Here is a 12,880-nt window from a genome sequence, read left to right on the forward strand (position 1 = left end):
CTACCTGCCTTTATGAGTTTTGGTTTTTCTTACCTGCTTGACCATTGTAGGCATGACCACTATGGTGTCTGGTTTGGATTCACTCTCCTTCATACTTCCTGTGCACATTTCACTGGCAAAATCCTGAAGTCCCTCCTCAGAAATTTAAGACAGTTTTCTTTTTCCAGATTGGGAGTTGTAGGGGTGCTCCATGCAACAGCTGTCTGAAGATTCATGGTCTTAAAACAGCAATTATTTATTCTCAGACATCTTCAAGTGGGCTGGAGGGTCTTTATCCCAAACTATGGTGGCTGTAGGGGTGGGCCATCTACTCCCCACATGCTTTTCCTCTTCTTTGGATTAACAGGAAGCCAGAATGTGTTCTTGTGATGGAGATAACAGAAGATCAAGAAGGCAAACCCCATTATGCAAGCTGACTTTGAAGGCCTGATTGTATCATATCTATTGGCATTCCAATGGCCAAAGCAAATCACCTGGCCAGCCTCCATGTCAAGAGGCAGGGAATACAATCTGCCTTTTAGCAGGAAGAACTGCAAAGTTACACGGTATTGAACTTGAATATGATACAGCCAGTTTTTTACGAGCAAAATGGGCTTACTTGGGAATGGCAGAGGAATTACAATTCAGGACATGCAAACTACGGCAAATCATAAGCAAGTCTGGAGAACAAAGGAGATGAGCTCGCTTATAAAGGGGGATGGGGGAAATCCAGAGGGGCTGCTTTAGGCATAAGTCTATTGGATAAGACAGAGTGATGGCTTCTCATTAGCTGAGCCTTTTGCTAGACAAAGAGAAAATCTTCCCATTTGCTGTGGTAGTTAAATAGGCTTCTTCCTGTTGGAAAATCCAAGATATGCCTCTTCTTGTTGAGGTCTGCAATTGATGTCAAGTTGGTGGGGCATGAAAACTTCATCTTCAGGACTTCCTGAGTCCATTTCAAATGAGGTTTCCTTTATTCTTTTTCATTATGGCTTGGATTAAGAACAGGTAAAGGGAAGGCTTTGGTACTTTCAGAAGATTGTTAGAGAAGTTGGCAATTCTAGTGATTGTGGTTTAAAAAGTAGTTTTAAAAAATCTAGAAATATGTATCATTTAGGTCTCTTTAGGTGGCAAGCAACAGAAACAGTAATTCAAGATACTATGAACAAATAAAGATAATTTATTATGACATGTTCCTTATAAGCTAGTATAATGATGACTTCTGGAATGACTTATCTAAGGGCTTAAATGATATCACCAGGCCTCAATCTTTCTCCATATTTCAGGGTTGCTCTTTTTTATGTTGGTTTATTCCTATGGAGGAAGATGGCAACCTGGGGTGTAAGATATCTAGCTTCTGTCTTCTCCAGTTCAAGTTCAAGGTCCAAATGAAAGTGTGCTCCTCTCTCAACAGTCCTAAAGAGAAAGTTTTCATATTTGAATGAGACAAATGTCCATCTGTCATCAGTCACTATTGTCAGGGAAATGTGTTACTCTCACTGGTCACTCTCAGTCACATGCCATCCCTTGGCACTGGACAATGTCAATTCCTCCTATGGAAAATATCCTGAAACTAGGTGAGGACTATACCTTTATTAGAAGTAAGGTTAATCTACTTCCATCAGAATTAGGGAGATAATTACCCAATGGTAAGAAAAATGAAACTATCCACCATAATTATTCATAGTTTCTGTTCAGTTAAAATAAAAGTTCAGAAAGCTCTGTTTCCTTTTTTTTTCTTTGTATTTTCTCATACTACTTAAGTGTGGTAGAATCTCTATATTATTTTATCTAAGCTTCTAAGTAATTCATTGACAGGTGTCTTGAAAGAAGGCTAGATATAAATATTTGATGATCATATTTGTTATAAAGTTAGCATTCATCTCAGGGTAGAATTTAATTTATAGTCTAAGGATACTTTCTAATTTTTGCAGAGAAATATCACAGGAGGATAAATGTTAACACTTCAATTCAATTCAACAAACACTTATTGTTTGTAAATGTTTGTCAAGTTGAATTGAATTGAATTAACATTTCAGCGAGCATCACTGCAGACTCTGTGACCTATATCTAAGTATTTGGAAAAATAATCCCTCCTCTTTCATGCTATTATTCATCATTTTTTTTTTTTGTCTTAACTTTTCACAGTTTTTATTACCCAGCCCTCTCTTCCTAGGGTGGGCAAGGTCATCCTGTTTTCCTACCCCTAATGACAAGTAAATGTTGAGTCCTTTTCTTTTTCTTTTTTCTTACTTTTCTTTTTTCTTCTTCTTTCTTTCTTTCTGAGAGAAACAGAAAGACAGAGAGTGGGAAGAGTGGGGCAGAGGGAAAGAGAGAGAGAATTTTAAGCAGGATTCATGCCCAGTGCAAAGCTGGGTGTGGGGTTCAAGCTCACAACCCCAAGAGAATGAGATGAGCCAAAATCTAGAGTCAGATGTTTAAAAAACTGAGCCAGTCAGATGTTTAAAAAACTGAGCCACCCAGGTGCCCCTATTTTTATTTTATTTTTGGCTGAACCCTTTTAGACATGCCACTTGGAGTGAATATGAAATTAGAAACTTAGAGAAAATATCTCTAGGATTAAGAACTATATCAAGTTGGCAACATAAGTATTTTTATGATTTTATTTATTTTAAGATTGGCTAATTAGTTTGTAGTTCTGCTCTTTAGAAAAAGAGAAACGTTTTCTTAGAGCTGGGATCTACTCTGTTTGAACCCATGTACAGCAGTGTCTTGGAAAACTGGCTCTCAGGAGGAAGACACAGAAGCCCCAGTTTGTTACGTCTGTCAATCACCATGGTGTAAATATTCCCACTGTGTAAAACTGCAAGCTATCAACACTTTTGATTTATAAAATTCCTAAATATTTAACATGGGCTCTCACTAGCCAGTCCATAGTAGCTCTGGAACACCACTGAGTAAGTGAGCCGGTGTAATCAGTTCAAACCACTGACTCTTGAGAGTTCAAGCTCCACTGGGAGCTGACTGTAGGCCACTGACTTGAAAAACGATTCTCATCCCTGTCCAGAAGGCTCTACCTGGCATAATGTCTATAATCTCAGAATTAACATTGTTTTGTTTCCAAAGAGTATAATTTCCTTCAGCAGATAAGGATTAACAAAGTAGGGGCACCTGGGTGGCTTGGTGGGTTGGGCCTCTGCCTTCGGCTCGGGTCGTGATCTCAGGGTCCTGGGATCGAGCCCCACGTAGGGGGTCTCTGCTCGGCGGGGAGTCTGCTTCCCCCTCTCTCTCTGCCTGCCTCTCTGCCTACTTGTGATCTCTGTCTTTCTGTCCAATGAATAAATAAAATCTTAAAAAAAAAAAGAATTAACAAAGTAAAGCTGCACATGAGAATTGTGTTACTATTTGAGCTGCGCACCCATTACCAGCAGCCTGTCTAGCCAACACACCTGTCCCTAGACCCTCTGTCAGATCTCTCAAATACTGGACAGGCTGGGCAGCTCTTTCTCCACTGACCTTGCAGGAAAGATTGCTCTGACTGCATAGAAAGAGTATTCCATGTTTCTGAGTCTAAATGAAGCTAAGTTTTGAAATTTGTATCTTGACCTTAAGACTGAAGGACCGGAGTTTGATGGAATAATGGTTTGCCATCCCCCTGATCAGAGATCTTGCTCTTTTCCCTTGGGAACACAAAAGCAGATTTTAAAGGACAAAGATTCCTATTTAATAAGTTGTCAGAATCTAGAAAAAAAGGGGAAAATTAGTGCCTGGAAGAGCTCTAAAGCCTTTACTAATTACCATTTGACCCTCATCATTCCAATTGCCGAGAGAACTCTTATCTTGAGAAATATTAATGACTAAAAACTTGCTTTCTCGTTGGGTTGTTTGAAAACCAGTGACATCGGGAACTGAAAAACAGCAGGCAATTATGAAGCATAACTGAAACACAGACGGCTGAGGTTTAAAACCACCTCGGGCACCAGGCAGGTGACCGTGTACCCCTGGTATCTGCTTAGGAAAGTTGAAAATGTTTTCCAGTGCCCAGGGCTACCTGTTGCCGGGGGCACATTGTAGGCCTCTGCTGTGGCCCCCGGGTTAAACAGTAAGAGGTAATTTTTCAAGCAAGCTGAGAAAAGTCATGTGTGTAAATCTTTTCAACAACAACAAACAGCTCAAGAATTCCCATTCGGCTACTTGGTTAGATCTCTAGTGTATCGTTTATCTAGTCCCTTGACACACAATCTCTGTAATCTCTCAAGATGGCATTCATTTCACCGACTTGCATGAATACTGAGGGATTTATTGTTTTCAGTGTGGAAAAGGTGAACATTTACCAATGGCACTTCTGTGCTTGTGTATTTCTCTAGGTGATGGGAGAGGGGGAGTATACAGGGCTACGGAAGGGCCAGTGTTTTCATTTTATCTTTATATTGGTAATTTTTCAAAACCCACAATTGCAGGAGAACGTAGCATGTAGGTGTCTGTGATGAATCACACGCATCGTGCAATATGTTCTAATATATGCAGAGCATGCGGAAAGCAGATGGAGAAACCTCTCAGGAGCTCTGGAAGCTCCGTGCATCAGAAAGAAATTTCAAATGAGGAGGTGAGACTGGGAGAGAAGGTTAGTTCAGAGTGTTCCAGGGAGACTCCGAGTAGCTGAGGAAGGAACTGGAAAGGCTGCTTCCAGAAAGGAAAGAATATCCTACAAAAGGACAAATTAAAGGCAAAACACAGACCTAATCACCGAACGAATCAGAGAATTGAGAGACTTCAGGGTTGGAAGCCTATTTGTAAGCAAAGGAAAGGGAAGTGTTTGGGAACAAGATTAGCATTAATGTCTGCTTCAAAATCAAGCCAGAATCTTCATACAAAGAGTTTTTGTACCCTGTAAGATTGGTGAAAATTCTTGCTAATGTGTAATTTTTTCGCCCTCTCTTCTCTCTTTTTGCCAAGCTTGGCAGGAAGCAAAGTGATGAGTTTTTAAAAGCTATTATTGTTTTTTGAACCCATTTACCTGGATGCCTTTTGGTAGAAGTGGTTCCTGGTTCCTGCTTTATATCTCCAAACTCAAATGTACATCTTTTTCTGGTTTGTATCAGATAAGAAGAGGTTCTTTTTATTTATTTTTTTTTTGGAAATGTATTTTATCTTTAGTCTGTTTTTATGTATTGAAAAGAAAAATTGTGAGGAACAAATCATTCCTATCAATGTGGGCAGAAGTGACTCAAACCTTATTTGGATTCCCTCCCCCAAACTCCTTGCACTTAAACTTTTTTATTCAAGAAGAGAGGAAGGTACCTTATTGAAGAAGCACTTCTCAGCTACCATCTCTGAAACTGCTCTCTGTGGGATAATAGACTTCCAGAAGCTCTTAATGAATGTTCTTCCAAAAAATATTTCCATGCTCAAATATGTTTGGAAAGTGCTAACTACTATGTTATTTCTCTCTCAGAGCTACAGCTTTCCTGAGGGGGCCTGTAATAGAGAAACATTTTTAACTTTGTTTTTAACATTTTTTTTAAAGATTTTATTTATTTATTTGATAGATGGAGATTACAAGTAGGCAGACAGGCAGGCAGAGAGAGAGGTGGAGGCAGGCTCCCTGATGAGCAGAGAGTCTGATGCGGGGCTCGATCCCAGGACCCTGGGATCATGACCCAAGCTGAAGGCAGAGGCTTAACCCACTGTGCCACCCAGGCACCCCTGTTTTTAACATTTTTAACATGCAGACACTGTTTATTATTCACCCAACAGCCATTCTCCCCTTTTTTCTTACTAAGAGAACCTTGATTTTATTTAGATAGCAACAGTATAGCTGGGAACAGTGGTCTAAGCCAATCTCCATTGCCTGTAATGAATTTAGGGTAAGTATATGACTCAGCCTCAGTCCCGAAGATTGAGGAAGAGTTCTTTGAAGGCTTCTGGGGAAAATACTCTTACCTCAGTAGAGAGAAAGGGAGAGGAAAGACTTTTGCTCCAGCCCCCTCTCCTCCTTCTTGGACATGTGTCGAAGGCTGTGATGCTTGGAGTATGGCACCCATCTTGAGAACGTGAGGCAAGTCATTAGCACTCTGAGCAAGGCAGGCTGAAATGGTAGAAAATGCCTGGTTCTTTGACAGCATTGAACCATCCAACCGGTTCAATAAACATCCTTATGTGGGGTGCCTGGGTGGCTCAGTGGGTTGGGCCTCTGCCTTGGACCCAATGGTCTCAGGGTCATGGTCTCAGGGTCCTGGGATGGACCCTGCGTTGGGCTCTCTGCTCAGAGGGGAGCCTGCTTCCCCCCCACCACCTCTCTGTGACTGCCTCTATGCTTGCTTGTGATCTCTCTCTGTGTCAAGTAAATAAATAAAATCTTAAAAAAAAAATAAACATCCTTATGAATTAAGCCAAGTACTCTACTAATTGTAGACAAAAATAATCAAACTGGCATTCCCAGCATTGCTCACATTTATTTGGCAGTTGAACTTTTTTATGTGGGAGACTTATGAATATGGGTTGGCATGGAGCATATTTGGGGGTTCCCGTGTAAGCCTTTTATTGTAGTTATAATAGCAACCCTTCACCCAAATCACCTAGCTACTCTCAACTCACCTGAAGTGTTACATTCTGTGCTCTGAGAGTGGCTTCAGTAGGGACAATGGCCCTGACACAAAGCCTGGGTACCCATAAGTAGCAAAAAGCAGAGTTTAAACTGAAATTATACAACTCTGTTTTAGGATGCCTTTCTCTTGGGAGCAGCTTAGCCAATTTGACAGAAATAGCCCAAATTGAGACATTTCTGTAAGTTTCCCACAGCCATCATCTGTTGGAGAAGGATTTGACTCACCTAGTCCCACATTTCTATTGCATACAAGAGGAAACTGAGGCAGGCTCAGGGAAGCTAAGGAATTTGCCTAGAGTCACAAAGTTGATGAGCTGCATAATTAGAATCTTCTAGAATCAGTCCCAGGATTTCTGGACGTGCAAAGCTTTTCCATAGTCTCGTGGTGTCCAGGATTAGCATAGGCTTCTTCAGGATGAGGTGTGGTATTGCTTTGGAGTTTACAGATTGCCTGTATGTGTTTGTGTCTGAGAAGTTGAAAAAATATGGTTCCCAAGCTTTCCTTGTATTGACAGGGATTGTATTCGACTATTATATTTGTGCTTTACATTTTTCTTTTTTAAGTTTCCTTTCAAAAATTACAGGGGAACCTGGGTGGCTCAGTGGGTTAAGCCTCTGCCTTCGGCTCAGGTCATGATCTCAGTGTCCTGGGATCGAGCCCCGCCGTCGGGATCTCTGCTCAGCAGGGAGGCTGCTTCTCCTGTCTCTCTCTGCCTGCCTCTCTGCCTATTTGTGATCTCTATCTGTCAAATAAATAGATAAATAGATAAATAAATAAATAAATAAATCTTAAAAAAAATTGCACAAGTAACCACATCTATGAAACTTTGCAAAGAAATATAAGGAAAGAGTTGTTAACTCCCCCATTGTATTCTATATGTCCCTTCTCCAGGTAAACACTAAGAATTTATTGTGTACCCTTCCATTCTTTACTCTGTGGGGGGGATATATATGGAGATATGTAGATAGAGAGAGATCTATCTATTTCTCTACCTATATATGGATACAGGGATAAGAATTACTTCTGCATTCTTTTTGATAATTTCTTAAAAAGCAAAATCATATTATTGACAATTTGACATATTGAATGTATGACAGAATCATATTATTGACATATTATTGACACATTATTGACATACTGAGAAATGTCAATAATGAAAGCAAGGTACTTGCTAATACATCATGAGCATCCCTGCGGCTTAATTGAAGTAGATGTAATTTATTCTTTTTAATAGCTGTGTCGTATGATGTTGTGTTGCTGTAATATGTTTTATTTTACCATTTGCCAATTTCTTGTTTCTGGTTATTTTGTATGAAATACATGCACACATATTTACACATAGATTTGGGTAGAATTACATATATGCATGGTTTTACTTCATTCTTTTGAAATAACATTTGTGGTTAGAAAAGCAGATTGTGTTGTTTCAGTTTTCTTGAAATTGAGGCCCAAGAAAAACATTTTTGTTGTTTTTAAATATTAATTTAATAAATATAGTGACATGATCATATTGCATGTAATTTGTTTAAGATTTACTTTTATTTATTTTTTAGATGGAGGGAGGAGCAGAGGGAGATACAGAGAGAGATCTAAAGTAGTCTCCATGCTGAGTGCAGAGCCTGGTGCGGGGCTCCATCTTACAACCCGAAATCATGACTTGAGCTATAATCAAGAGTCAGATGCTCAACCAACTGAGCCACCTTGTTGCCCTTTCCTGATAATTATACCATAATTTCATATGATGAATGGGTCCTAATTTTCAAAGCCAATCCTCATTCCTGGGCGTAATGTTTTTCTTTCTTTCCTTCCTTCCTCCTTCCTCCCTCTTTCTTTCTTTCTTTTCTTCCTTTTTTCTTTCTTTCACTGTTACTTATAAAATCACAAAAAATTATTTTGTCAAGTATATTTTTGTCAATACCCTTTATCATTTTCTTACATTTTACCCCCAAATCTGAAATACTAGGTCTAGGGTTAGGAACCTTGCAAGGCTCTTAATCAAATCATTTAAAACCAGTTATTTTGAAAGGCTCCTCTTTTCATATAGACTATAACCAAGCCCAGGGGAGAGCTGCCCATGTTGCTCTACTCTATGTTCTCAAGGTTATTTTCATCTTTCCTTGGTCATATTCTGCATCTCCTATATCTGTACCTTTTGTTTATGGCATGATAGTTCTTTTTTCCTTGATATTGGAGATGACTTCATAGACATTCTGTCAGTGGCCACAGCCTACTTTGTTTTAACATGATCAGTCCTTTGACCCTCTGTCCTGGCCTTGGAATAGACAATGTTCAGCTTCCTTGATCTTAAATGAGCTTACAGGTAAGACTATACACCAAAAGCCAGCTAGGTAATATAAGTACATGTGTTAAATCCCCGTCTAGGACGTGAATGTGAAACCCACATAGTCAGAGATGTATCTCCAATCTATTTTAGGTGGTTTTCATATTGGGGTTAAAGTTTGATGCTAACATGAGTGATAAACATCACCTCATCCAAAAGATGTATCTTTTACTTGGGTCCTCGGGGTCTGCTGTGGGTTCAGGGATATCTGCCTAAATCCATGTTTATCCCTATTCCCCTGCCCTTCCTTATTCCTAAGCCTGTATTTCTAAGCCTTACCTCTGCATTCTGAAATAACAATGTTTTTGTGTTTCATGCGTTCTCATGGAGTTGTTAGATGATGGGGTATAAATATTATTGTGTCTTTCATTTTTAGGTACCTCGCAGAAGAAATCAAGAAAAGAGAAGGATTCAAGCTATTGCTGGAAGTAAGTGATTATGGAATTGTGCTCGTGATTTTGTCAGTCAACAGGGATGAAGGTGGCAATTTTCAAATCTGTTATATTTCATTGGTTTTTGTGTTGCAGACTTAGAAGCAAGTCATTAGCTTAATTCATGGAGTCCATTATGTTAATTTACTCTATTAGTGAGTATTTTGCCTTTGTTGGATTTGCAAAGAACACACTTGCATCTAAGTATTGAAAATTAAAGTGCTCAATAATAATTACCAAGGATAATACTGAATAAATATATAAATTGCATGATGATTGTACTGTGAATATTCAACTCTGCAATAGTGGTGCCTACATGTGAAAAATCAATTAAGTGAATGTACAATAATGCATATAGTTTTCTTTTTTTATAAAATAATGAGAATATATTAGCTTTGGAGCAATGGGAAAATAAGTCATTTCGTGGTTGGACTGTTTGCTATTATATAAAAAAAATAAAATGGTTGCAAAGATAGAGAATACTGGGTTTTTTCCCCTAAAATATATAGAAATTATGAAGAATCTTCTTTAATTCTGATATTTAAGAAATATGAAGTATGGGATGTTCTCTTAGATCTCCTTATAGCATATATTTTATAGCAATTTTTTAGAAAGATTTTATTTGTTTATTTGACAGAGAGAGAGATCACAAGTAGACAGAGAGGCAGGCAGAGAGAGAGGGAGAAGCAGAAAGCAGACTCCCCACTGAGCAAAGAGCCCGATGCGGGGCTCAATCCCAGGACCCCAAGACCACGACCCAAGCCAAAGGCAGAGGCTTAATCCACTGAGCCACCCAGGTGCCCCTATATAGCAATTTTTAACTTAATGTAAACATCACCTTTTTCATACATAAGCAATCTGCCTAACTTTTGGCATTCATTTATTCAGCAAGATTTATTGAGCAATTACTATGTGCCAGGCACAGTTCTAGGTATTGCATACATAAGATAGGGAAATTCCCTGTTCTGGTGGTGCTTATACTCAAATGGCAAGTGACAGGGAATAAACAAGCAAATTAATACCTAGCAAACTTCAGGTAGTGAGATGTGCTAAGAAAACAATAAAGCAGGTTCATGAGAGAGAATTGAGTATACACATAAAGAGAGTTACAGATGTGGCAAGTTCTGAATGACAAGGTGGCTGGTGGTTGGGTGGCCTGTTTCATTTGGGGCATACAGCTAGGGCTCTCTGAGGTCTTTTTTTTTAACCGAGACCTGACTAATGGTAAACAGTATGTCATGTAGATGTCTGAGGGAAAGACGTTCTAGATAGAATGAATAAACAACTACAAAGGCTTCCAGCTGAAAAGAATTTTATGTGTTTGAGGAACCAGAAGAAGGTATATTAAATGAGGGGCAGGGGTGCAGGTGGAGAGGTGGGCGGAGACCGGAGCTGGTGGAGTCAGGTGGGTCCTGGTTTTGGCTTTTATTCCAAGTGTAATCATTAAAGAAGTTTTATGGAGACAGGAGTCTGAATTCCATTTTATTTATTTATTTTTTAAACTTTTTTTTTTTTTTTTTAACTTGTATTTGTTTAAGAGGAAAAGAGAGAGAGAGAAAGGGGCAGAGAGAGTGGAGCCTGACATGGGCCTTGATCTCAGGATCCTGAGATCATGTCCTGATCTGAACTCAAGAGTCAGATGCTTAACTGACTGAGACACCCAGGAACCTCTCCCCAACCCCAATACCCCTAACACTCCCCACCCCCCACCCCGCCGAATTCCATTTTAAAAGATGATGCTGGATGTCCTGGGAAGAGAGGAATGGGGCAGGAGGGAGGATGTGAAGGGCCGCCAAGAAAAGGGCAAATCAGACAAACTGAGATGCCATTGCAGTGGCCCAGGTGAGGTGTGGTGACAGTCCTTCTATCACTATCTACAAAAGAGTCCAAAGTTCCTGAAAAACAGGGACATGAAGGAACTTACACAGATAACAAGAAAAAACATATTTAAGTGACTTTCTGGTAACACCCCAAAGAAGCAAAAAGACACATTTAGAGGGTGGGACATTCTCCAGGATAGCTGACCTGGTTTCTTCAACATTCCGTGGTGTGAAGAAAAATTACAGAGGAGGGAGTGATGATCGCAGGGATTCACAGAGACTGAAGAGGTTCACTGACCACGCGTAACGTGTGGGGCTGTCAGAATCCCAGTTGGAACAATTGTGAACAGTCGATTTTTTTTTTAAGATTTTATTTATTTATTTGACAGACAGAGATCACAAGCAGGCAGAGAGACAGGCAAAGTGAGCGGAAGGAAAGCAGGCTCCCCGCTGAGCAGAGAGCCCGATGTGGGACTCAGTCTCAGGACCCTTGGATTTTGACCTGAGCCGAAGGCAGAGGCTTTAACCCAATGAGCCACCCAGGCCCCCCGTGAACAGCAAATTTTTTTGAAACAGCTGGGAAATTTCTAATGTGAAACTGGCTATTGGATAATACCAAGGGATTACTGATAATGGTGTTAGGTCTGACAATGGCATTATGACTACATAAGAAAATGTGTGTATTTTTAAGAGATGCACACTTAATCACGTAGGGGGTAAAACAACAGCTCTAGGATGGCTGGGAGTTGGAGTCCGGGTGACTTTTTAAATATTCTTGAGTTTAAGTTGCCTTCTTTATTTCCCTGAGGTTGAGTTTCCCTCTATTTTTACAAGTTTGAATTACTTCCTTTATTTCTCTGGCTGCGGGGGCCATGGTGCTTATGGAAAGTGCTGTATACCTTGGAACTACAATTTTTTGATAGAGCTGAAAGAAGTGAAAAAAAAAAAAAGGTGAACTGTTTTAGAAGCTATTTATATATTCCTCCTAAAGGCTTAAAAATGAAGGGAGGAAACTCGCACCATCATCTTTAGGGAATTGCAAATATTCACAATCTTGTAATGCAAGTGAAAGTGGGTTTTCATCCTCAGGTAGCCTCCTGTCCTGGCTATTTTATTTACGGGAGCCAGATGGCCCCAAAACAGTGAAGGTGGCTTTCTCAACTGTACTCCAGAACCAGAACTCCTTCTTACAAGGGTATTTGTATGTGATCTGCATTTGCCTCTCTTCTCTGTGTTCCATTTGGAGAAATAATGTAAATTTAGACCTTGAATCTCACATATAAGTGTCAAGACAATTACCCCTTTTGTTAACAAATGCTTACTTTGGATTGATTAAATATAACCCTAATGCATACTTAAGAGGAGAGAGATTTGATTATAGTCTGTGAAACTAAGTCTTTCAGTTTAGGAAAAATGAAAGCCTATAATTATATATATATATTTATATATTTTTGTATGTATAAAATTTTACTTATATTATATGTAATAAATAGATTTATAATGAATACATCTATTCATTCACTTTTTTAGCAGATAGAATTTTAAGTGGAATATTGAAAACAGGTTTTGGGGCCATCCGGCTCCAGTATGAACACAATAAAACCAAGTCTCCAATACTTGAATATCTTTTCCTGAAAAGAGCAAAAGTAATGCATTATCTTCTTCTTTTTTTTTTTTTTTTTTAAAGATTTATTTATTTATTTGACAGAGAGAGATTACAAGTAGGCAGAGAGGCAGGCA

At 39.3% G+C, this 12,880-nt stretch overlaps 1 protein-coding gene across 1 annotated transcript in view; it reads left to right on the plus strand.

The window, feature by feature from the left end:
• The window catches only part of GADL1 (glutamate decarboxylase like 1), a 187,303-nt gene that overhangs the window by 112,669 nt on the left and 61,754 nt on the right, over positions 1-12,880 (plus strand). Inside the window, exon 13 of the mRNA XM_059162397.1 lies at positions 9,266-9,317. Coding sequence (XP_059018380.1) covers positions 9,266-9,317 — 52 coding nt within the window. The remainder of the gene's footprint in view (positions 1-9,265; positions 9,318-12,880) is intronic.

This window comes from Mustela lutreola, chromosome 2, assembly GCF_030435805.1.
Source record: "Mustela lutreola isolate mMusLut2 chromosome 2, mMusLut2.pri, whole genome shotgun sequence".
In the NCBI taxonomy this organism is placed as follows: Eukaryota; Metazoa; Chordata; class Mammalia; order Carnivora; family Mustelidae; genus Mustela; species Mustela lutreola.